The 27,369-nt window shown below is 42.6% G+C and overlaps 1 protein-coding gene across 1 annotated transcript in view; it reads left to right on the top strand.

Moving 5' to 3' along the window:
* The first annotated feature begins 637 nt into the window (after positions 1 to 637).
* Positions 638 to 27,369, top strand: part of LOC133151624 (syntaxin-3-like) — a 40,709-nt gene continuing 13,977 nt past the window's right edge. Inside the window, exons 1-9 of the mRNA XM_061274808.1 lie at positions 638 to 667; positions 1,675 to 1,749; positions 1,828 to 1,927; positions 2,264 to 2,338; positions 7,087 to 7,157; positions 9,565 to 9,673; positions 9,914 to 9,987; positions 13,644 to 13,778; positions 18,950 to 19,060. Coding sequence (XP_061130792.1) covers positions 638 to 667; positions 1,675 to 1,749; positions 1,828 to 1,927; positions 2,264 to 2,338; positions 7,087 to 7,157; positions 9,565 to 9,673; positions 9,914 to 9,987; positions 13,644 to 13,778; positions 18,950 to 19,060 — 780 coding nt within the window. The remainder of the gene's footprint in view (positions 668 to 1,674; positions 1,750 to 1,827; positions 1,928 to 2,263; positions 2,339 to 7,086; positions 7,158 to 9,564; positions 9,674 to 9,913; positions 9,988 to 13,643; positions 13,779 to 18,949; positions 19,061 to 27,369) is intronic.

The following is a 27,369-nucleotide window of genomic DNA, read 5'->3' as shown; positions in this document are numbered from 1 at the left end:
TTAGCATACCTATCGTTTAGCCTGTTGTTGCTCGTTCATGTCTGTTCTTGGTGTTGGATTTTGTCGAATAAATTTCCCCCCAATATGCGACTTATGCTCCGAAGCGACCTATATATGATTTTTTTCACGTTATTGTGCATTTTATGGCTAATGCGACCTATATTCCGGCGCGACTTTTAGTCCGAAAATTACGGTAGGTCAAGTTAGCGTTAGTCAAAAACTGCAGGAATCCATTTGTGTGGAAACTTTATGTGATAAAGTGGGTTGATCTTTCACAGTATATTAATTTTTTTGGAACAAAACATCATGATACAAAACATAGCCTAATACTGTAAATTCTAAGTGGCATAATTCCTTACTTTGGGAATATAAAGTCTATAAACCTGACTTGGAATTTGTGGGGGAGGGGGACAGGTTTGTCATCCTGAACTACTACCCTAATCTGTTCTTAGAGGAGAGAGGCTTAGCGAAACCTCAGATTAGATAGAGAGCAATGTCTCATTAGAGAGGGGAGTACAACCGAATCAGTAATTTCTATTATATATTTATTCAGTTAGTTTCACCCTACAATTTCCTAAATTGATTGCATTTATTATCTCTTTTAACAAATACATTTTTTGTTTAGCATTTCCTCATGATGAAGGACAGACTGGCACAGCTCAAGGAGGTAGGCAGAATGCTAATGGTTCTTCCCTAAGGGTATAGGCTCTTGTGAGGACAACCTTTGTGTTGTTGTTGTCAACTCAATATCCCGTTGGGATGATTTATTATGCACATCACTGTTGCTCATCAACTAAATTGATGTATTAATATGAAACCTGACTTAGAAGCAAACTCTATAAATATACCATAGGTTAAAAATCGCTTGTTCAAACCCAATGTATGACCTATTGCAGTGGTTCTCAAACCGGGGTACGTGTACTCCTGGGGCCATGTGAAGGGGTTACTTGAGATTTTGAAAAGTATTTAAAATATAGTACCAATCGTGCAGAAATCCTTAAAATTACTCAATAAATTATTTGAGTATTTCAAGAAAATTAATTTATGAAGAGAAATTTATATTATGTAGGCAATTCAAGATAAGTTATTCCAGTGTACAGCAGCCACAATTTAAGAGAATTCAAAAGAACAAACAGAAGTTAAAAACAAAGTTTAGAAATTAAATATTTAAAAATATAATATAATCTCCTCAATACCAGAATTGTTCAACACAACTTGTTATATGCCACCTAACATCACATGAAAATCACTTGAAAAACTTTTAAAATGTAGTTTTCTTTTTGAAAAGAGATCATTACTAGATTTACTTTATTATGATCCCAAAAAAAGGACACCTCATGCCATACATCTTTCTATGTGCTCAAATATTTTCAATTATAGTCTTTTTTTTTTTTTGCGAGGGACAACTATTCAAATTTGATCTGAAAATTATGGCACAGCACTATGTTGTAAATCTTTTCTTTCTTTCTTTCTTTCTTTCTTTCTTTCTTTCTTTCTTTCTTTCTTTCTTTCTTTCTTTCTTTCTTTCTTGACCAGACACGAAACAAAGTTTTGTGTTTTTACATTGAGCACATGAAGTACATAACTGATGCTTTAAAGAATGCATACTGATGTAGATACTGCTTAAAGAGTCTGAATCTCCTCTTTAATGTACGTATTCCGATATGGTTTCAGACAAGTGATGTTGGAGGGGATGACGTTGAGGTTCCCATGCAGAATGAGGATTTTATGGAAGATTTTTTTGCCCAGGTATTTTTCTTAATTAATGTTAATTTGATCAAAATATAAATTGTTTTTCATATGGTCTGTATGTGGCTCTTTTCTTAGATTGAGGATATCCGCTCCAGTATTGAAAAGACTGATGAGAGCATAACAGAAATAAAAAAACTCTACTCCACCATCTTATCCTCCCCCACATCTGACCAGAGTAAATTACCTTCAGTTTCACACTGACTCACGCGCGTGCACACACACACACACACACACACACACACACACACACACACACACACACACACACGTATGTATACACACACACATGTACGCACACGCACACAAAGACGTATGCGCACACACACACACAACCCCCCCCCCCCACACACACACACTCAAAACCCCCAGACCAACAACAGGTGCTTAAATTCACAATCATTTCTCTGCAGTGCTGTATGTTCATATCCTTGTAGTACGTCAGCACTCATTGTACTTTGCATGGTCTCTCCGTTGATACCCCCCCCTTCCCTATTCCTATTTCTGTATTTAGAAACACAGGATGATCTTGAAGCAGTGACCAATGAGATTAAGAAATCTGCCAACAACGCAAGAAACAAGCTCAAGAGTCAGTACGCTACCTTGTATTGTGTTGGACAAGAGAGCAGGCAGACGGACGGACGGACAGATGGGCGGGTGGGCGTCTGCGAGGGCAGACAGACAGACAGACAGACAGACAGACTTACAGACAGACTTACAGACAGACAGACAGATAGATAGATAGATAGATAGATAGATAGATAGATAGATAGATAGATAGATAGATAGATAGATAGATAGATAGATAGATAGATAGATAGATAGATAGATAGATAGATAGATAGATAGATAGATAGATAGATAGATAGATAGATAGATAGATGGGTAAGTACGTTTAGTGTTAAAATAGTGTACGGACCACGTAAGGCTGTACTCCAAACATTTGTTGTACTGTATTTTTGTGGTTTTATGTACTGTTTTAGACAAACTTAGACAAATTGCTTTGAAATGCTTTTTGACGCTTCTTCTGGAACGGTCGAGATCCAGGGATCTACTGTAAATGAGATGCAAGGTTTTGTTGGTTCCAAGAGTGACCTGTGAAGATAGAATTCGTTCACTCATTCAAATGGGGATAGGAAATTAAAAATAAAATTCAGCACGGCGGTACACTGGTTAGCACGTCTGCCTCACAGTTCAGAGGGTGCGGATTCGATTCCGCCTCTGTCCCACCCAGAGTGGAGTTTCTATGTTCTCCCCGTGCCTGCGTGTTTTTTCTCTGGGCCCTTCATCACAACTTCTCCACATCACAAAAAGGCCGATTGAGCATCAAATTGCCCGTCGATGTGAGTGCAAGTTTGTCTCTGTGTGGCCTGCGATTGGCAGGCAACCAGTTCAGATGACTTCTGGGATAGGTTCCAGCACGCTCGCGACTCCCATGGGAACAATCAGTACAGAAAACGGATGGATGGATAATGGCAGACTCGGATGAGATTATGTGATGTCATTGGAATCAGCGTTTTGTCTTCAAGGTTTCTGTTCCCGCGAGTCCACTTCATATGACAGTTACCAAGTTAAACCATGTAAGAGTTTTTAACCAAGCATAGAAGTTTTATGCTAAGACTGACTACTACTTCAACCTGCCTGTATCGGGCCCAAGGCCCAGCTAAAGGAAAAAAACGCCAAGTATGATGCTTCCACCACCAATCTTAACTAAGTATTGTGGTCTTTTGAAGACGAGCAGTGTTGTGTTTGCACCAAACATCGTTTGGTATTTTGGCCAAAAAATTCAACCTTGGACTACAAAATAACATCCATCCGTCCGTCCAAACAGCGTTCCACTTGGCATATCAGCGTCCTTCAGAGTCCTACAGGGCCAGATGGTCTCTATCACTCCCTCCGGATAGACTACACCAGAGTTTTTTACAGTAGACGTATAGTCTCCATTTGTCACCTTTGTCTCCGTCAAACTACAAACAGACATAGAATCATATAAAACATACACTCGGAAAAAGCAATAAAAGAAATGTCCAACAAACACAAACAAACTTCAGCATCAACAACGTGACAAGCAACTACAGGACTGTCTCAGAAAATTTGAATATTGTGATAAAGTTCTTTATTTTCTGTAATGCAATTAAAAAAACAAAAATGTCATACATTCTGGATTCATTACAAGTGAACTGAAATATTGCAAGCCTTTTATCATTTTAATTTTGCTGATTATGGCTTACAGCTTTAGAAAACTCAAAAATCCAATCTCAAAATATTAGAATATTTCCTCCGACCAAGTTAAATAAAAGATTTATAACAGCAAAACAAAATCAAACATTTGAAAATGTCCATTAATGCACTCAGTACTTGGTTGGGAATCCTTTTGCACGGATTACTGCATCTTTGCGGCGTGGCATGGAGGCAATTAGCCTCTGGCATTGCTGAGGTGTCATGGATGCCCAGGATGCTTCAATAGCTGCCTTTAGCTCATTTGCATTGTTGGGTCTGGTGTCTTTCAGTTTCTTCTTCACAATACCCCACAAATTCTCTATGGGGTTCAGCTCAGGAGAATTGGCAGGCCAATCGAGGACAGTAATGCCATGATCAGTACACCATTTACTGGTGGTTTTGGCACTGTGGGTAGGTGCCAGATCATGCTGGAAAATGAAAATCATCACCTCCAAATAGCTCTTCAGCAGATGGAAGCATGTAGTGCTCTAAAATCTGCATTTACTTGACTTGGTGGACTTGATGAAACACAGTGGACCAACACCAGCAGCTGACATGGCTCCCCAAACCATCGCTGACTGTGGGAACTTCACACTGGATTTCAAGCAGCTTGGATTTTGCTCCTCTCCAGCCTTTCTCCAGACTCTGGCACCTTGGCTTCCAAATAAAATACAAAACTTGCTTTCATCTGAAAAGAGGACTTTGGACCACTCTGCAACTGTCCAGTGCTTCTTTTCCATAGCCCAAATCAGACGCTTCTTCCGTTGTCTTGAGTTCAGAAGTGGCTTGACCATGGGAATACGGCTATTGTAGCCCATTTCCCGGACACGTCTGTGAACAGTGGCTTTTGATACCTGGACTCCAGCTTCAGTCAACTGTCTTTGAACCTCCCCCAAATTCTGGAAGCGACTCTTCTTCACAATGCTGTTAAGGGTGCGGTCATCTCTCTTGGTTGTGCAGCGTTTCCTGCTACATTTCCCCCTTCCAACAGACTTTTTGTGGATGTGCTTTGAAACTGCACTCTGTAAACAGCTTGCTCTTTGAGAAATTTCTTGTGTCTTACCCTCCTGATGGAGGGTGTCACTGATGGTCCTCTGGACAGCAGTCAGATCAGCAGTCTTCCCCATGCTTGTGATTTAGTTTACTGAACCAAGCTGAGTGTTTCTCAAGCCTCAGGAAACCCTTGCAGGTGTTTCGAGTTAATTAGACGATTCAAGTGATTAGTTGAATACCCAACTAGGATACTTTTTCATGATATTCTAATATTTTGACATAGGATATTTGAGTTTTCTTAAGCTGTATGCCATAATCAGCAACATTAAAATAATAAAAGGCTTGCAATATTTCAGTTGATTTGTAATGAATCCAGAATGTATGAAATTTTTGTTTTTTTTAATTGAAAATAAAGAACTTTATCACAATATTAAAATTTTCTGAGACAGTCCCGTATGTCGTACCTCGATGGCTGCACAACACCAAAAAGGGAACGAGTCCAAATCTTTACAGACAGCAATGGAACGCAAACATGCTATCCTCCAAACGGTGACAACACGTACAACACGAACAGGAAGTGCCGCCGCCAAACGGGTCCCCAGTGCAACAAATGAAGTACATAGTCAGTACTGGCCCGGGTGCAAGTCACAATCCGCGAAAGAAACTCTGAATACAAAACATGCATACAATAATAATCCAAACAAATAAATGACAAATATAATTTGGCAGTTAAAGTTTCTTCCTTCAGCTTGACGAAATTTAGTACCCACCAGCAAGTTCGAGGATTGCCACTATGATAGGCACCAACCACCTTATGGCCACATTTCCGATCAGATGCCCCAACAATGGTGATATGAAATATGATTCAGGGTTAATGTTTTAGACCTAATCTCATGATTGGAGCAAACACAACAGTGCTCATCATTCAAAGTAGTACACAAAGGCTATTGCTTACATTTATTTTAAGAAGCCAAATGACTTTTAACAAGTGTTTGAAGGTGATTGGTTCAGCCACATCCTGTTAAACAAGGAGTGCACATTTACAACAATATGAGCTCTGTTATTTTGTTTTACTTCCATCCATCCTTCTTGTTCCGATTATCTGGGGTCGGGACGCGGGGGCAGCACCCGAAGACGAAGGGAGGCTACCCTATCGTTCACCGGGGTGAACCCCAATGTGCAGGCACCAAGCCGGGGGGCAATAAGTATGCCCACACCTGCTCAACACCTCTCACCGTGGGCAACTTCAGAATGGAAGAGAGTTCAGCCTCTCTCAAGAGACCTTGTACCAGAACCCAAACTGTGTGTGGAGGCAAGTCCGACTATGTCTAGTCGGAACTTTTCTGCCTCGCACACCAGCTCCCCTTTCCAGCCAGAGAGGTGACATTCCATGTTCCAAGAGCCAGCTTCTGCAGCCGGGGATCGAACTTGCCAAGGTCCCCACCTTTGGCCGCCGCCCAGCTCACTTAGCACCCGACCCCTTTGGCCCCTCCCACAGGTGTTGAGCCCATTGGAACGGGGACCCACGTTTCCTTTTCAGGCTGTGCCTGGCCGGGCCCCATTGGCGAAGGCCTGGCCACCAGACGCTCGCCTTCGAGCCCCGACTCCAGGCCTGGCTCCAGAGGGTGGGCTCTGGTGACCCGCGTCCGGGCGAGGGAAAACGAAATCCATTTATTTTATTCTTCATAACGGTTTCTTGTGAGTCGTGCTTTGTCTGACCGAGGGGACCTAGGACCCTTTGACCATGGGTGACCCTGCCAGGGGCATAAAGCCCCAGACAATTGGCTCCTTGGATCATTAAGACACGCAAACCTCTCCACCACGATAAGGTGACGACTCACGGGGGAAGTTTTACTTCACCATCCAAAAATGTTTGTTTTCCAGTGGAGTTGTACAGGCTATAGACCACATTAATCATGGAAAAGCTTCCGAAATTGTATTACATCTGGCATTTGAACACAGTTGTGTAGAATATTTATCTAGTGCTCATAAATAATACTATTATAACTATATTATAATTGTAACTATTCCACCAGGAACATGTTGATGTTTTTCTTGAGAAGTAAAAAAGAAAAAAGATTTCACACATGTACTCATGTACAGTATGCACAAATATTCTAACAGGCATTGAACACCAGCTCGAGACAAACAAAGATGAGAGGGCCTCTGCTGACCTCAGGATAAGAAAATCACAGGTTAGAACAGCAAACATCTAGAGCGGGGGTGCTCATTAAGTAGATCTAAGGGAGCATCGGCTATTCTAATGGCTTTACCTCAGTCACTGCCAGTCCTTCCAATTTTCATTGACATAGAGTGGAGCCTTGGTTTTCGAACGTCCCAGTTCTCGAACAAATCGGTATTCGAACAAAAAATTTGAGATTTTTGCTTCGGATGTCGGACGAAATTTCGGTTGTCGACTGCCAACTGACTGTTATTACATTCTCGTTACTCTGAGGATTGCATCAACTCTAATCATGCCTCCAAAGGAACCAAGTGGGAGCAGTAAAGCTGATCATGGCGAAAAAAGGAAAGTAGAGCGCAAAACGGTTGAGTTTAAAAAAGACTTAATCGCAAAGTGTCTGGTGTGCATGTGTCAGAGTTGGCGCGGGAGTTTTGCATCGCAAAATCGACAATCAGCTCGGTCCTAAAAAAAAAAAGACGCTCCTAAAGGAAGTGATGTTGCGAGAGGGGCGACTGTGCTTACTAACAAACCTTTGATCTTTGATGTGCTTTTTTCCCCTCAATTTAAGAAGATATCTTTTACTGTTAGAATGAAACACACAAGCGAGTTGCTACAGATACGGCAATACATTCCCCAGCCTAGCCTACTCTATTAATTCAGTTTATTATTTATATTATTTGTTTATACATTACCTAATCACTTATTTATGCAGTTTATGGTGTAAAATAATGACAAAATGCTTTAGAAACGCATTTTATTTGGCTTGGAACGGATTTTTTTTTTCCATTTTTTGTAGTGGAAAAACATGATTCAGAATTCGAATGATTCACTTCTCGAAAAGCCTTCTGGAACGGATTGTGGTCGAAAACCGAGGCTCCACTGTAGCTGCCTGCCAACGGCATTGAATGCGTTAAAAAAAGCATACTTCCGTTTATAACCCATTGTTACTTGATTGACATACAGGGCAGCCAGTCATACGCTTGTTGCATGCCTTTTGGTGCCTTACCATGGATTTACATTATATTTACATACATATTATTTGGGGCAAATACCATTTTATAAGTAGCTTGTATGCTTAAAATTGTGGGCACCCCTGACCTAGTGAAAAGCAGTGTGATGTGTTCTTATTATGTACTATACATTAAATCAGTGCTCTAGGATTGCTTGCATGTGTAATATATTACTGCAATTACAATCTTCAAATGATGTGATTCTAAAACGCCTTGTACTCTAATTATAAGAGTATTTTCTTTTAATTGTTTATTGATAATTTGACAGAGAACAACACATTTTTTCCGAAACGTGTGATTTACTCAACAGTTTCAAATGCGAAAAACATTTGGAGAATTAATGGCTCCCACAAACAAAATGGTAACACGTCAATCAATCAAGCAACCAACCAACCAATCAATCAATCAATCAATCAATCAATCAATCAATCAATCAATCAATCAAACCTGTTGTACTAACAAGGTGCAGCCAGGACAGCGTTTGCCAAATGCGCAAAATTGCTACACATTTCATTTTGTGCATTCTAAAAGGAGTATATGTAAATAGATACATTTTGCAAATTAGTTAGATTAGTGATTCAAACCTGATTAAGGAATGAATTTTGCATTTTACTTGTCTGAAAGCCATGTGCAAAAAATGCAGCACCGCTGAGCCGCAGGCAAAATGGAAGGCAAGTGTCAACTTTGAAATACCAGAAACAAAACATTATCGCGACAAATTCTATTCAGCCAAGCAATTTTCTAACTTGAAGCCAGTCACATGAAGGGGTCATTCACCTGTGAAAATCCTCCCATTCAATTCTGCAGTTCCATTCATCTGGATAGGTCTGTAACAATTGGTGTTGGCCTCTCCCAGACTTGTTTTTTGGGTGTACTCTAACAGGTTCATCCAGGATGTGCAGATGTCGACAGGTTAATCAAATAAAATATAGCTTTTATGTGGTTACTGTCTTCCCCCTAAATTATTATTGTTCTTTCCTGTCATACGTTAATGTTTGCTTGCTTTCTCCACTCACACTTTCAATTCCATCAATTTAAACTTCATTTTATATCTACTGCACCTAAAGAGCAAAACCCTCTACACCGCTTTAAAACCTGTCGGTAGAAGTTTACACAATCTGTCAAGAGTGAGTGAACAAGCAGTTTAGTAACTGATTATTAGGATCTTAAAAAACCCTTGGCAATCTTTTTCGATAATATACAACTCCCCCACCAACAACAGCTGTAATCGGTTAAAGTGAACATGAAATTTGGCACTCATTATTTGGGATCTCAGTAAATCTGGCCCATAATGACAATTGTCTGAGCATTCACACAATTGAAGCTTATCATATTATGATGAGGTCTTCATTTTCATCATCATTTTACACCAGTGAAAGACAAAAATAACAAATTATTTAAATTCCACAGCATGCTATCTTGGCGAAGAAATTTGTAGAGGTCATGACAAAATACAATGAAGCGCAAGTTGACTTCAGAGACAAGAGTAAAGGACGGATTGCCCGACAGCTTGAGATCAGTAAGTTGCATGCTGTAGTTACCATTACAGTTTATGTAAAAAATAAGATTTGTATCACATAAACTCCTAAGCATCGGTATAATGAACACATCTTAATGCTGTGATGATATATTCCATAGTGGTGTTTTTATGCAAAAATCTCAAATAACCTCAAAACAAGCAAACAAAAGCAAAGACAAAAAGAGGTGATTATTAAAACAAACATAAAAAGCTTCCTTTTATTTTTGTACTTAATTATAGCTGGCAAAGTAACAACTGATGAAGAACTGGAGGAGATGCTGGAAGGAGGCAACTCAACTGTCTTCACTGCTGGGGTAAATATACTTGTTGTACACATCCAGTGGTTCCCTGAAACAAATGTTTAATTCATTTTGTCACCCCAGCTTGTAACTCAAAACACTCATATCTAAAAACCATATATTCCCCATTGAAGTTCATGGAAATGCCAACAATCCGTTTATAGCTCCCCTAACCCAAAAAATCACAGTGTTGTAATGTGTATGTTCATGGGGAAAAAATAGCACTGTAATATTGTACTAGAGCGGCAGGTTAACACATCTGCCTCACAGTTAGGAGGGCGCAAGTTCGATTCCACCTCCGGCCTTCCCTGTGTGGAGTTTGCATGTTCTTCCCATGCCTGCGTGGGTTTTCTCCGGGCACTCTGGTTTCCTCCCACAACCCAAAAACATGCTTGGTAGGCCGATTGAGCACTCCAAATTCCCATAAGGTGTGAGTAGGAGCGTGGATGGTTGTTCGTCTCTGTGTGCCCTGCGATTGGCTGGCAACTGGTTCAGGGCGTCCCCCGCCTACTGCCGATGACCGCTGGGATAGGCTCCAGCACGCCCGCGACCCCCGTGGAGACAAACGGTATAGAAAATGGATGGATGGACCACAATCCGTTCCAGAAGGCTGTTCGAGAAGTGAATCGTTCGAATTCCGTAATGGAAAAAAGATAATCCGTTCCAAGCCAAACAAAACGCCTTTTTAAACCTTTTTTTTCATTATTTTACACCATAAACTGCATAAATAAGTGAGTAGGTAATGTATAAATAAATAATATAAATAATAAACTGAATTAGTAGAGTACGCTAGGCTGGGGAATGTATTGCCGTATCTGTAGCAACTCGCTTGTGTGTTTCATTCTAATAGTTAAAGATATCTTTTTAAATTGTGAGGGGAAAAAAAGCACATCAATTTTTTTTACCAATGAAAGACAATATTTCAAAGATCATGTGAAAGAAAACAGCAAAAACGTTTTCTTCATTTCAAAAAACAAAAACAAAAAAAACTACAGAAATTCCAATGAAAGATAACATGCAGTAAACGTACTGTATCAAAGTTCGTGTGCAGCAAAAACAGCATAAACATTTTCTTTCTTAATTTCAAAAAACAAAAACAAAAAAAACCTGCAGAAATTCTAATGAAAGATAACATACAGTATACGTACTGTATCAAAGTTCGTGTGGAGCAAAAACAGCAAAAACATTTTCTTTTGTACAGGAAGTATTTTCACCCAAAAAAAAGTTTATTGGTCCCCTCCCATAAAACCATCGGGAAACTCGATTAATTCTTTTTTTAATTCAACTGTTTTGCGCACTACTTTCCGCTTTTCACTTTCTTCCTTTAGAGGCATGATTAGAAATGATGCAATCCTCGGAGTAACGAGTCAGTTGGCATGCGGGTCCTCTCGGCTCATCTCGCGAGGTTCGACAACCGAAATTTCGTTCGACATCCAAACCAAAAAAATCTCGAATTTTTTGTTCGAATACCGAACAATACTAATCTAAAAAAAAATAATAATGTAAAAGTAATTAATATTTTTTGTTGCACTGTCGATTTGAATGTTGCCCCTTATAGCATGCTTATCTTGGACACAGACATATTGTAAAACACGATTATGGATCTCACTTGAGTTCTCGATAGACTTTTAGGCAGCCATCATATTGGAGGGGGTGGGATTCACAATGTCTCACCTTCTCTCTGACCTCACCAATCCAGCACTAATATGTTAGGATTCTTACATTGTCTGTCTACATCAGTGGTGTACAAACCTTTTGCAAAGCAGGCCAGATTTGGTTAGATGCAAATGTATAGGGGCCAACCATTCTCACCGACATTCCTCAAGATTCAAGATTCAAGAGTTTTTATTCGCTATGTTTGAGCGTGCCAAACAAGGAATTTGACTTCGGTAAATCACACCCTCTGTTCAACATTTAGGTGACTAACAACACTCAGGACATGTGAAAAATGGCACATATTCTCAAACATCCCCTGATCTTAAACTCCCAAAAGGGCAAGGAAAAACTCAAAACTCCAGCTAGGGAAAATGAGAAACCTTGAGAAGAGACCACAGATGGGAAGGTCCCTCTTCCAGGATGACCAGGCTGCAATGGATGCAGAGAGGACACATAGTACAAACAGTGTAGAAAAATTCAAAAAAGGTGTGGAGAGCAGGATGTTATTGCACAGTAATGACTCTGAGACTCTAAGAGTGGTGTGAGTTCATCAGAGCAACAGCCTGGGGGAAGAAGCTGTCTCTGTGTCTGCTGGTTTTGGCGTACCGAGCTCTGTAACGCCGTCCGGAGGGGAGTAGTTCAAACAGACTGCAACCTGGGTGAGAAGGGTCTGTAGACATGTTCCTTGCACGTTTCCTGGTCCTGGACAAGTCTTGGATAGATGGGAGGTTGATTCCAATTATCTTTTCTGCAGTCCTGATTGTATGTTGCAGTCTGTACTTGTCTTGTTTGGAGGCCGATCCAAACCAGACAGTGATGGAGGTGCAGAGGACAGACTGGATGATGGCAGTGTAGAACGTCTTCAGAAGCTCTCGCAGCAGGTTGAACTTCTTGAGCTGTCTCAGGAAGTACAGCCTCTGCTGGGCCTTCTTCCGGACAGAGTCTATGTGGCCGGTCCATTTCAGGTCCCGAGAGATTGTGGTTCCCAGGAACTTGAAGGCTGGTGTCGTGCATGTTTTATAGGTCTCCCTGCTGCAACACACCTGGTTCAAATGATCAGGATTGTTATCTAGCTTCTGCAGACCTTGCTAATTATTTGACCATTTGAATCAGCTGTGTTCCAACAGGGTGACATAGAAAACATGCAGGACATTGGCACTCGAGGACCGGAATTGCCCATCCCTGGTGTAGAGTTAGTATGAAGTAGACAGCTTTCACCAGTAGTCTGTGTTTTTTTTTTTTTTTTCCTTTCCCTGTGCAGCGTCATTTCCAGCGTCTCTGATTTTAGCGTCCCCTAACCCTTGGTGTGTGGACATTTGAATGAGGAAGTATCTGTGGCCCTGATTATCTTGCAAACGGACACCTGTGTGCGTGTGAACTGGGAAGGGACGGAGGAGACACGGTCGCAACTGATCATGAGCGCGGCTCATGTGCGCGTTCCCGTTAGGACGAATTTCATTTCTGTGGCTCGCTCTGGGTCGCGCAGGTTCCCGTGAAAGTTCCAGCGGGCAACTTATTATTGATTTTATGGCACAACGCTTCGGGCCAGCCTATATTTAGACTCTTCCAAGATGGGGTGCTGCGAAATGGTAGCATAGTTCTGAGCCCTTGACAGTTCCCCCAGGACTATGAAAATACCTGAACAGAAATCCCGAATTGACAAGAAATGAATAGGGGATGAAGCTGTAGAAGTTCAAAGAAAAGAACGATAACAAAAGATCGATAACAAAAGAACGATAAGAACCAAACTCAAAGATGAGGAAGCAGATGGAAAAAACAGCAGTGCCTGAAAAAGTGACGAGAAAAAAAGCCTAAATTTCCCTCTATTGTTGTTTGTCCGCCACGTCTTGCATCTTATTTATTTATTTATTTATTTATTTATTCATTTATATTTTTCTGTTTCTCAAAATGCCAAAACACGTTTGTCAAGCTGACTTGAAACTGTTCAGCAAAAATGTGTGAGTTGATGGGGGTTGGTGTGGTTGCAGGTTCAAAAACAATGTGATCTCTTTCAGATTATGGATTCAAAAATAAACCAGCAGGCCTTGAACGAGATTGAGGCTCGTCATAAAGACATCATTCGGTTGGAGAGCAGCATCAAAGAACTCCATGACATGTTTGTTGATATTGCTATGTTGGTTGAGAACCAGGTATGTGACAGATAAATAAAAGTTAAACAGATTAGTATTCTCTAAAGGAAGCTCATGTCAACCAAAAACGTTAATTAGAATTTGTGTGCGTACACATTTTGTGTGAAATTAAAAAAAACAATATTCAGCATAACCTAAGTAATGAATAAAGCCTAAATCAACTATTACTTTGTCATTTTATTCAACAACTGAAAGACAATGCAGTGAGGAGTTGTCACGGGCGGAATGGAGGAGGGCGACCAAATGCAGCTTGGACCAGGGTTTATTGAAGGGAAAAGGGTGGAACAAACAAACAGGAGTGCATGGGAGGACTAACTGGCAGGAGTCCATGGGAGGACTAACCCGCAGGAACTAACAGGATGGGAGAACAGGATTAACAAACAGGATGGGCTAACAGAGCCTTAACAGGGACAGACTAACAGAGACTTAACAGAATGATCCGACAGGGAGTGACACGCAGACAGGACTTAAATACAAGACAGGTAACAAGGGGCAGGTGATGGTGATTGCACTGATTACAGGTAGACACAGGCGGGGAGGAGTGAGTGCACAGACACGGGACAGAGACATGAACGGAAACCATGGCAACGAACACTGACACGAGGAAACGGTGAGAAGCGGAGACGAGACGTGATAATACCCCCCTACGAGGGACGGTTCCCGACATCCCAAACTCCCACATGGTGTGTGTGTGTGTGTGTGTGTGCAGGCTGAAGCGCACCGGTCCAAATTACCCACGAACGTCCGGAGTCAGATTTAACTGGGCAGGCGCAGGGTCCGAGCAGGCAGCAACGAAGTCTCTGTGCTCGTAGTGCGCACAGTGGCATATAGGGAGTCAGAACCACACCTGGCGGCATACGGGGAGACAGAACCGCATACGGCAGCATACAGGGAGTCAGAACCGCACACAGCGGCATACGGGGTCAGAGACACGTGTTGCCGCAGTTGGAGCGGGGTTAGGTGATGATCGCTGGTCCGGTGCCGCTGGGACGAGGTCCGATGACTGCCGCGGGTCCGGCGTCACTGGGACATGGTCCGATGGCAGCCGCGGGTCCAGTGCAGCTCGGATGAGGTCCAATGGTGGCCACGGGTCTGGCGTCGCTGGGATGAGATCCGATGCCGGCTGCGGGTCCGGCGCCGCTGGGACAAGGTCCGATGGCGGCCGCGGGTCCAGCGCTGCGGAAACGGGAGTAGGTGGTGGTTGTTGGTCCAGGCGCTGGTTGCTGTAGTGGTCGGATCATTCTGTCACGGGTGGAATGGATCAGAGCGACCAAATGCAGCTTGGACCAGTATTTATTGAAGGGAAAAGGGTGATGGAGGAGAGGATGAGAGGAATAAACAAGCAGGACAGCATGGTAGGACTAACCGGCAGGAACAAACGGGAACTAACAGGACGGGGCAACAGGACAGTACAAGAGGACTGGCAAACAGGACAGAGACTTAACAGAGACAGACTAACAGACTTAACAGAACAATCAGACAGGGAGTGACACGTGGACAGGACTTACTAAATACAAGACAGGTAACGCGGGGCAGGTGACTGTGATTGCACTGATTATGGGTAGACACCGACGGTGAGGAGCGAGTGCACAGACACGGGACAGAGACGCGAACAGAAACCATGACAACAATCAGTGACACGCGAGGAAACGCGTAAACAGCGAGGAGCAAATACGAGACGTGATAGGAGTGTGACAAACAAAGCTTATCGGGGGAAACAATCTTTTGTCTGAAAGAGAAAGCCCTTGTTTTCCATCCATCCATTTTCTGTACCACTCTGTCCCCACGGGGGTCGCGGGCGTGCTGGAGCCTATCCCAGCCATCATCAGGCAGTAGGCGGGGGACACCCTGAACTGGTTGCCAACCAATCGCAGGGCACACAGAGACATACAACCATCCGCACTTGCACTCACACCTAGGGGCAATTTGGAGTTCTCAATTGGCCTACCAAGTTGTCACGAGTTTGGATGGGGAATGGTGCAGGGCGACCAAATGCAGCTTGGACCAGGGTTTATTGGCGAACTCAAAAGGCAAACTGACACGACTTAACAAAACAATAACTTGAGTGACTGACCGGGACATGAAACAAGAAGACAGCAGGACATGACGACAGCAACAGGAACCAAAAAGACATCGTGACACGAACACACAACGCACGCACATACAATAGACACGCAACAGACAAGCAATTATCCGACAAGGAGTGACACACAGACAGGACTTAAATACAAGACAGGTAATAACAGGCAGGTGAGAATGATCACACTAATCATGGGCACACAGGAGGGGAGGGGCGAGCACACAGACATGATTGGGGACGAGTCGTGACAGAACCCCCCCCACAAGGGACGGCACCCGACGTCCCAAAAAGAAAAAATCCCAAACTGTCCAACAAGGGGCGTGAGGGAACGGGGAGGCGGCCGCACTTCACACGGCATCGAAGACCGACTGGGTGACGGCCGCTGGATCCGCGCCGCCGGAACTGGTGACAGCCGCAGCATCCGCGCTGTCAGAACTGGCTCAGGGTGGCGGCCGCACGTCACACGCCGCCGAAGGCCGACTGGGTGACGGCCGCTGGATCCACGCCGCCGGAACTGGTGGCGGCTGTAGCATCCGCGCCGTCGGGACTGGGTCGGGGGGCGGTTGTGCGTCATGCGCCGCTGAAGGCCAACTGGGTGACGGTCGCTGGATCCGCACCGCCAGAACTGATGGCATCCGCACCATCCGCGCCGTCGGAACTGGGTCTGGGTGGCAACCGTGCATTTTGCCTCGCTGGAACTGGGTCGGGTGGCGGCCACTCGTCACACGCCGCCGAAGGCCGACTGAGTGACGGCCGCTGGATCCGCACCGCCGGAACTGGTGGCAGCCGCAGCATCCGCACCGTCGGAACTGGGTCGGGGGGCGGTCGTGCGTCTTGCCTCGCTGAAGCCCAGCTCTGTGGCGACCATGCAGCAGTTGCGGGAGCGGGCAACGGTTGGTCCAAGCGCTGGTTGCTGTAGTGGTCGGATCATTCTGTCACGAGTTCGGATGGGGAATGGAGCAGGGCGACCAAATGCAGCTTGGACCAGGGTTTATTGGCGAACTCAAAAGGCAAACTGACATGACTTAACAAAACAATAACTTGAATGACTGACCGGGACATGAAACAAGAAGACAGCAGGACATGACGACAGCAACAGGAACCAAAAAGACATCGTGACACGAACACACAACGCACGCACACACAACAGACACGTAACAGACAAGCAATGATCCGACAAGGAGTGACACACAGACAGGACTTAAATACAAGACAGGTAACAAGAGGCAGTTGAGAATGATCACACTAATCATGGGCACACAGGAGGGGAAGGGCGAGCACACAGACATGATCGGGGACGAGTCGTGACACAAGTATGTTTTTGGGATGTGGGAGGAAACCGGAGTACCCGGAGAAAACCCACACGGACATGGGGAGAACATGCAAACTCCACACAGGGAGGGCCGGAGGTGAAATCAAACTTGCGCCCTCCTAACTGTGAGGCGGACGTTGTACCCAGTGCCCCACCGAGCCGCCCAGCCCTTGTTTTAATTATACATAATTTTATCCTGCCCGATTGTGGTTAATCACACTGTTATGCAATCTAAAGATTGATTGAACCAACAAAGTTTCACTTTAAAAACTAGAGTTTAAATTGCATTGAACCAAACTTTAGACCAAGTTTGAAATAAAACTCCTCTTTAGAACTCATCTTAATTTGTACTATTAAAACAAATTTGATTTTAACTATTTCATAAAATATTGAATTTTCTTGAAGAAATTCGATAGGGGGGGCAGCTTGGTGGTGCACTGGTTAGCTCATCCGCCTCACAGTTAAGAGGGTGCAGGTTTGATTCCACCTCCGGCCCTCCCTGTATGGAGTTTGCATGTTCTCCACGTGCCCGCGTGGATTTTCTCTGCGCACTCCGGTTTCCTCCCACATCCCAAAAACATGCTTTGTAGGCTGATTGAGCATTACAAATTGTCCCTCGATGTGAGTGCAAGAGCGAATGGTTGTTCGTCTCTGCGTGCCCTGCGATTGGCTGGCAACCGGTTCAGGGTGTCCAACGCCTACTGCTCGTTGACAGCTGGGATTGGCTCCAGCACGCCCACGACCCCCGGGGGGACAAGCGGAATAGAAAATGAATGGATGGATGGAGGGATGGATTTGGACAACTGTGGATTTAGTTTATAGTTTTTGCTTTTTCCCCAATTATATCTATTATGCCAACTGTCAGGCAGTTACTGCCAGTGTATGCATCATTTCTTTGTCATCATGTTGTCTGGTTTTTCTTCTATCTTCTATTTGCTCCATTAATTCGCTCAGCAAGTTGTTGTCAAAGAAGGAAAAGTTTAAGATGCCAAGCCATTTTAATGTAGCAGATCAAGTGAACAAATTACAATAGGCAAACGTTTTTGCTAACTAGCAACAATGCAAGACCCCACCTCACTGATTGGTGAATGTCCACGTGTGCGCGCACGTGGTAGACACCGCACTCCTGTCAGGGGATTCAAAACGTCATAATGACAAGAAACGGTGTTCGCGAGTGTCTAGCAAACGTCTTTGTAACTTCGGATAAACCCTCACAATAAAACAACATTCTTCACATCCAAAGAAACGGTGTTCCCGAGTGTCTAGCAAACGTCTTTGTAACTTTGAACCTCGTAACCCTAACAAAAAAACATTCGTTACATCCAAATATTCGCAAACCAAACCTCTGTTCCTCTGTCAGATACAAGCCATAATGTTTTATCGAGAGAGAGAAAAAAGAGCACCTGTCGACACAGGGGGCTTGACAGTGGTGTAGCGACAGCCTCTCCATTTAAATCCATAATTTGTTGTTTATTATTATTTCAATATCCACGATCATCTCTGTAAATTGGATTGAATTGTGTTTATATTTCGTTAAACTGATTTTTACTAAACTGAGATGCAACGATGCAACAGAGGTCTTCTTAATTTTAATCTTAATATACCAGATCACCTCACTTTTAAACATGATTTTACTAATCCCTGATTAAAGTTTAAATTTTGTTGCTGCAACCCACCGTAAGTGCCGTGAATGAATGGCTCTGGAATCACAATTTCTATCTGTCATCTGGAGAATGTGTGCCTGTGTTTGCTCTTTATTTCTTGCCTTCCATTTTTTAGGGTGGCATGATTGACAGAATTGAAAGTAACATGGACCAATCAGTGGGCTTTGTAGAAAGAGCAGTTGCTGACACCAAGAAAGCAGCCAAGTTCCAACAAGAAGCACGCAGGGTAAGTTTGGCTTGATTTTCTCAAGTAAATTATTTTAAATATTTCAATTGTTATATCTTACTAATATCGGAGTTTTATATGAGATCAAATAATCATGCACAATGAGAATTAGGGTGATGGTTACTGTTTTTTGTACATACTCACTGTATTACTATTTTGAAATAAATTGACAGTTTATTTTAGGAATAACAAGAAATATGATTTTAAATATTGTACTAAATAGTACATATATGCACTGGTGCCTTGATTTAATAAAGTCCTGATTTACGATGTTTTTGAGGTATGGTTTTGGTGGTGGTTGCACTTCTAGCACCACTCCAGTGGTAGGAAAAAATGGAGCAGTAAAGTTGGAACTACTTTGTGGAACCTCGGGTCACTAACAAATTGGCTTACTAAATCTCTCCATAATTCATGCCAATCCACCCAGCGGGTCTGCAAGGTGTGAGCACAAATTGTCACTGCTGACTACTTAAGAGACAACTTTTTTAGAACTTTAATTGCTAAGCTGATTTTATATTATTTTCACAAGAATTGAATGATTTTATAGTTTTCCTCCACTCCAAAAAACTGACAACAATTTTCAACGATCTTACTTTTTTTCTTCTTCTTACAATCTTGACAGCCAGAGGGGCATTTTGAATAGTATTTTTGTTTTGTAGGCATAGTTAAAAAAAAAAAAAAACGACAACAGAGTGACGGTCATGAAGGGCGTGGACAGAGGTGGGCAGTTTACCAAATTTTTATTCTCCGTCTTTTGTCCGCAACTTGGGCACCCTTCCGTCCTTATTCATAATACCGTATTTTCCCCACCATAAGGCGTTTCGGGTTAAAATGTGGAGACTCAATTACAAGAGTCATTTCTGTACTTAACCCACATATACGACGCACCGCATCATAGGACGCATGCATGCATATGGTATAGAAAAAAGGTAGTGGGAACACGACAGCGACTATTGTTGTACTTCATTCAACTATTTAACAATGTACAGAACTGTACTTACATTATTGTTCAGCAATATTTATCCACAAATCCATCAAAGTCTTCATCTGCTGTTTCCGAATCAAACAGCTCGGCAAGTTTGCCATTTAACATGCTAAGTTCCTTCTCGTCATTGTTGGAGTCAGTCGTGTTGTAATGATCTTGGCTTTCTAGAAAGCACAGATAACAGTTAAAGCTGATGCCTTTTTTCAGGCATCCACATTCTATTCACATATGATGGCATAACTCGCTCAGCGCTGCCTCTGAATCTTAGTAAATTTGTTTGTCGTTAATGTGAAATGCTAGTTTTAGTAAACGTGTGGTTGCTGTCTGTCATTCATTGCTCTCACGCTGCTTGCAATTTGACTATGAATGCCCTGTTCACACCAATGTCCAGCCGTTGGAGTTCCTTTGTTAATCTTCCTGGAATGATGGCAAGATTTGCCGTTGATGTGGAATGCCAGTTTTAGTAAACGAGTGGTCGCTAACATCCATTACTCCCACACTGCTTGGAACTTGACTTTGCTCTGTTCACACCAATGTCCATGCCACAATCAAGGCAGGGCGACCAAGTGCGGCACGGATCTTTATTGAAAAAGGGCAAAGGGGAAGTAGAAGACTGGATTGATAGTCCTGGTCAGGGGCAAGCAGGTGGTCAGGGCAGGCGGCGATCAAAGCGTGGTCAAAGATGGGCATGTGGTCAGGACAGGCAGCGAGCAAAGCGAGTTGGGTCGGTACACGGGCAACATCGGCAACGGGAATCATTCGGGCAGAGCACAGTGAGCACAGTGAGCACAGGGGTGGCGTCACGGGCAGGGTAAAAGAATGACCTGACAGAGTGAAGACGAGAGTCCGGAGTTTAAATAATCAGTACGCTAAGCGGGAACAGGTGCCGGTGGTCATCTTGATTGTGTGGGCACTGCCATGACCGGCCGATGCAGAGAAAAAGGAGCAGCTAGGTGGCAGGTTACGCAGACACGTGACTGTCTAACAGTTGGAGTTCCTTTGTTAATACTCCTGGAATGATGGAAGAATTCTAATTAATTTTCTGAACTTGGCTTTTACAGCAGTTGTGAGATGCATGGAGTCTCAGATGAACAGGGAGGGCCATGTGTGAAAGAAAAACACCCGGTCTCTTCATGTACAACTCTCTCAGCCACCCTCTCATTTTCTCCTTATCCATCCAGCCCTATTGATTTCCGGTATCAGTGACTCTGGCTGGAAACTTCTTTAGGCAGCGTCTTCATCTTTAAAAAAAATACTGTAGGTGATAGTTTTTGTCCATTACCATGGCAACCAAGCACAACTGTGAAAGAAAACCTCTCGTGCCCTGTTTGCATATTGCTACAATCCGTGCTGGTCCACTTTTTCTCTACAGTATGCAGTATAAATGACATATGGAAAATAATAGGGGTGTAAATCGCGGGTTTTGTCACGATACGATATAATATCGATATAAAGAACTACGATACGATATTTACCGATATCTTAAAGCCTGCTGCGATTCATTCACGATATATCGCGATATAGTGCTCTACGATCGATATATTTTTTTTTAATAAAAAATATAGAACAATATCCTGATTTATAACAATTCATACGCAAAATCAACAAGGTACTGCAAACTCTTTATTTAGGAAATTACAAGAGTATTGCAGTATACAAATTGCTTACTTTAACACTGAACTTTGATGTCGTGTTTTTTCTTTAAATGTGCGGCGAGATTTGTGCTCCCTGAATATTTGATCATCGCATGGCAGGATTTACAAACTGCACGTGTCTTGTCCGTTGAGCCATCTTTTCTTTGGAATCCAAAGTGCATCCAAACGAATGACTTGAAGCCTAAAGGGGAGCCAATTTCCTCGTCTTTTTGGACACTAGCCATAGCACCAGCCCAGGAGCCGCGTACTAGTTGTCGACTCCCCTTTCACGTGCAGCAACGCCGCGCACTGCTCCCTGCTCCCGGAAAGAGGAAGCAAGCAACAATGAACTGGATTTCAAAATAAAGTCGCGTCTCATGTCCGAGGTCAAACACGGCGATATAAATCGATGTTTACCTTTAGCATCGATGCCAATAAATCGTAGAGCATTATATCGATTAATCGATGTGTATCGATGTATCGTTACACCCCTAGAAAATAATGTATAAATAATATAAATATGAAATGTGTGTGTGTGTGTGTGCGTGTGTGTGTGTGTGTGCGTGCGTGTGTGTGCATGTGTGTGTGTGTGTGTGTGTGTGTGTATGTATGTGTGTCACATATGTAGATGTAGCTAAAGTATACATACTGTAAATATGGTTTTAGAACTCTTTTATTATTAACTTTTTTATAACAAGGTACAAGTCTACATACTGTAAATATGTTTTTAGAACTCTTATTATTATAAAAAAAATCTTACAAGGTACAATACTGTTGATATGTTTTTAGAATAATTTTTATAACAAGGTACAAGTGTACGTACTGCAATTGTGTGGGCACTCCCTGCCTTCTGCTAGTGTGCGGGCAACTTTCGTGCCATAATTCCTCAATTTAGAGATTTTATTTTTAATTTTTGATTTTTTTTGGGGGGTGGAAAAAATCTGCAATGTACTGAAGCCACGATAAATGAACCGCAATATAGCGAACGATTACTGTATATTTATCCTCGTCCATAGTTCTCATTGAAAAAGGGCTTCCGCCAACAGTCCGTCCCTCCTTCCATCGTCAGTCCTAAGATTAAAATGGTTACCGTATTTTCCACTCCATAAGGTGCACCTAAAAGCCTTTAATTTTCTGACAAATCTACAGGGCGCATTCTAAGAAGGTGAGCCTTTTGTCTGCCCCGAGTTCCAAAATCAGTAAATGTTGTGCGGCTGCCGACACAGGGTCGTATACGTAAAGAACAGTACGTAATACTCAAAATATGTAAGATGACAGCGATTACCGTTTTTTTCCGTGTATAGTGAGCAAAATTTAACTAATTTATTGTCCTAAAATCTGGGGTGCGCATTATACATGGGTACAAAAAATTTTTAATTTTTTTTTTTAATTTTTTTTTTTTTTAAAAGCCTGTACCCATGTATAATACGCACCCAATTTTTATGAATTTTTTAAAAAATTATTTATTTATTTATTTATTTTTTTAAGTCCCAATGATCGTCACACACGCAGGGAGGCAATGGGTCCCATTTTTATAGTCTTTGGTATGGTCTTAACTAGGCTGGATGTAATTTTTTTTGTTGGCGTTGATTTCTCCGACTGCCCATAAACGCACCACCGCGCTCCGTGCGCGCACGGGAAAGAGGCGTTCGGACGTGAAAAAGGCGGCTCTGTATGGGAGAGACGTTGAAGAGGAATAAAAACACCCTTGGAAACCAAAACTTGCCCCTCGTCGTGACTCGGAGCCGCAACAAATGTTTCGGATTTGTGTAGGGTACATTGTGACAGACAGCAAACGAGCAGGTGATCGAGCAAGCGTCTGATACGAGAGCATTGCGGTCGCATGGAGCGTGTTTGAAGTGAACAGCAGAGAAGAAAGGAACAAGGCAAAGTGTTGTGAAATAAAATGCACAGAACGGCTGCGCAAGACACGTCAGCTATATAAAGAGCGAGAGTTGTTTTCTTCCTATTAGTTTCAATTCACAGTTTAATTAGCAGTTTCAATCAGCAAATAACAAAATGCGTATTACAGGTAATATTTTATTTCACAACACTGCCTTGTTCCTTTGGTCTCTGCTGTTCATCCTAAAGCACAAAGGCGCTCTTTAAGCAATGCGACAGTGAGCGCCCGGCGCGCTGCGGTTGCGCGACCGCACCAAATTAAGCTCCCTGCGCAGTGCGCACTGAGGTCCACTTAAATTTTAGAAAGTACATCAGGACTTTAAAAATATCTTCTAAATTTCAGCGACGGCTCTGTCACAATAATGCGACCAGCGCGGTGCAGTTGGGCGGTCGGCGGCGCGCTATGGTTGAGCGTTCTCTCTCGCGCTCTCGCTCTCGCACACACGCGCACACACGCACACGCGCACACGCGCACACACGCAAACCGGATATCATACGGAGGCCGCCATTACAGATGCGCAGAACGGATGCGCAAGACACGTCAGCTATATAAAGAGCGAGAGTTCAGTTCTCTACCTAAATCCGTATTACAGGTAATATTTTATTTCACAACACTTTGCCTTGTTCCTTTCTTCTCTGCTGTTCACTTCAAACACGCTCCATGCGACCGCAATGCTCGTTTGCTGTCTGTCACAATGTACCCTACACAAATCCGAAACATTTGTTGCGGCTCCGAGTCACGACGAGGGGCAAGTTTTGGTTTCCAAGGGTGTTTTTATTCCTCTTCAACGTCTCTCCCATGCAGAGCCGCCTTTTTCACGTCCGCACGCCTTTTTCACATGCGCGCACGGAGCGCGGTGGTGCGTTTCGGGGCAGTCGGAGAAATCAACGCCAACAATCAACGCAAACATAAAAATTGGGTGCGTATTATACATGGGTACAGGCTTTTTTCCAGCATCAGCATGCCATTTTTAGGGTGCGTATTATACATGGGGGCGCACTATACACGGAAAAAAACGGTAACCAATCAGAAGACATTACACAATATGGAAAATACATACACTGGAGTGGTAAACCACTCTGAGAACATACGTAATACGTAGAGTACGTACTTACCGCCGCCTCAACTGATAAATACTGATTCGTGCATTGGTTTGGCTAAGGACCCCTGAAAATAGCATTGGAGAAATAACATACTTACAAGCTACGGGTCATCAGTTGAGGCAGCACATGGTAAGAGAGCTTCCGTGAGAAAGTTTCACAACAAAGGCAAACACATTTACACATTCACTCTGAGGCAGCGCTGAGCAAGTTATGCAAGTTATGTGAATGGATTGTAGATGCATGGGTAAAGGTATCAGGTTTAACCTTCATGGAGATCCTGGATCATTGCTGAAAGGCAACTTGACAACGAGACTGACACAGACAATGACAAAAGTGAACGTGGCATGTTTAATTCAGATGCAGAAGATGAGGACATCTATGGTTTTGTGGATAAAAACTGGTTAATAATGAGTATATTCCTAAATAGAATAAAGTACAACCGAACTCACTGACTTGCTCTTGTTACCTTTTTTGTATACCGTATGTTTTCGCCAGCATGTGCCCTATAATGCGCTGTACAATATGTGGGTTAAGTACAGATATACCCCCCATTGTTGAGTCTGCGCCTTTTAACTCAAAGCACTTTATAGTGCGGAAAATATATTACTTTAACCAGGATCCTGCTCTGAATTGAAGCAAACTTTTAATATTATGAGTACCATATTGGCCCGAATATAAGACGACACTGATTATAAGACGACCCCCTCTTTTTCAAGACTCAAGTTTGAAAAAAGACTTTTTGAACACCAAATTAAATGTTTATACAGAAAATAATCCCAGTACATCTGAAACCAAAGATTATAACAATATATTTGAGAGAAAAAGCATGTTATTTTGCCTCATTCAAATCATGCAAAAACTGTCTATCACATATTAATACGTAACTGAACATTTAAATATGTAAACTAAAGTGCAATCACATTTGTAAATGAATGGATTCTCGTTTTTGAAATGTAAATAAACCAATCTACTGTGATAAAACAACAAAATTGCAATAACTGCATTAACCATCAAAGTGAAGTCTAACTGTAACTGTAGTCTTGAAACAAATCTGAATAAGGAAAAACATTGCAATAAAACAATGCAAACTGCTACTGCTACCGCTACCGACTTAAGGCGCGGTGACGTAACTTTCCAAAATTTTAACATCATAGGAACCTTTCTAACAGCTATTTTTATTTTTATTCTTCGTGACAGGGGTTCGCTTTGACCTGGGGAGTTAAGTTCAGCATTCACTTTGACGATATCTGGCGCCATCTAGCGTTGTGAATGGGTATAATGTCTAGACCCCGAATGTAAGACGACCCCCACTTTTTCAGTTTTATTTCAATGCTAAAATCACCGTCTTATATTTGGGGTAATACGGTATATCGATGTTAGTAGGCTGGGTTCAAGTATCATGTCATGCCAAGTTTATTTATATAGACTAAAACACAGAAACATCTCAAATGGCTATTCATCCCTACAGTTGACAAATATTCTTGACATCTCTTGATCATAACCCTTCAGAGGGCAAGGAAGAAATTTAAAATATGGATGGATGGAAAGAAGTTGACCATGCAGTGTCTCTTACCTGAAGGTATCTCTTGATATTCAATGTGCTCACAGAGCTTTGACCCAAAAACCAGGATCCAAATTTACAGGACATTTCAGTTCAGGCTGCTGAGCGGGTAGGACGCTCTCAAGGATACAGCTGCAAACTGTTGGTGAGCCAAAAACCAACTACCAGGCTGCATAAATTATGTAGCCTGTTATAGCAGACAGAGAAAGAATATGGAAAACCTCCAACTTTTATTGCCACAAAAATCAAAGAGTGATGGTGCCAAAGAAGATTCACTTACGAATGCTCTGGAAAATCAAGATGAGGATAGAAGCTAGGATGGAGGAGATCTAATTCCTCAAAAATGAGAATGCCAAGAAGGATCAGCTGATCAAAACCCTCACCAGCAGTGTAGAAGAGCTTGATGAGCAGAATAAGACCAAAGATGTAATCATCACTGGTCTCAAGATCGCACCAAGAAGCAACGCCGGGTCACTGAGACACGAAAACAATGTGGATGATGACTACAACCGATCCGTGGAACAGCAAGCGGTGGATTTCTTATCAAAAAGCAAACGTGAACTCATGCCACCTGCTTCCCAAGAGACGAGTCACCGGTGGTTGAGTCACGACAACTGTGCCGTGCTACTTACATTAACAAGCAGAAAGCAGAAAATCGTTTTACTGAAACTGTTGGATTTGGCTAACGCTATGACAACATAAACTTGGAAATAATTCACCATCCAAGATTAACCAGTATCTTTATTAATCTTGGATGGCGGTGCATTTATTTGGAAGAAAAGCTGTCCACAATTCATTGCAAGAGCAGGAGTTTAAATGGCAACTTTGAAACAATACAGGAATATCTATTGACATTGGGATAAGCCCTTTAAAATTAATTAATCAGAAACTTGGACTAAAGATGGTATTTGTCCAAGAGAGAAGGATCAACAAATCTAGTGGAGAGCTTTATATAGAGACATTAGATTGTCAGTGGTGGTAGAAACATATTTGAATGTGTATCAATTGAGATCAGTATAAAAAAAAGTAATAATCACGACTAATTTGTTTGATCTGAATCAGAAGGAGGCCTCCCTGTGTAGAGATCTCCACACTAAAGATGTCTGCATCTGGAGGCCTTAAA

This window comes from Syngnathus typhle, linkage group LG3 (genome assembly GCF_033458585.1).
Source record: "Syngnathus typhle isolate RoL2023-S1 ecotype Sweden linkage group LG3, RoL_Styp_1.0, whole genome shotgun sequence".
Taxonomy (NCBI): Eukaryota; Metazoa; Chordata; class Actinopteri; order Syngnathiformes; family Syngnathidae; genus Syngnathus; species Syngnathus typhle.
Note: the sequence above shows the minus strand (reverse complement) of the source record. Positions and strands in the feature narration are given on the sequence as shown.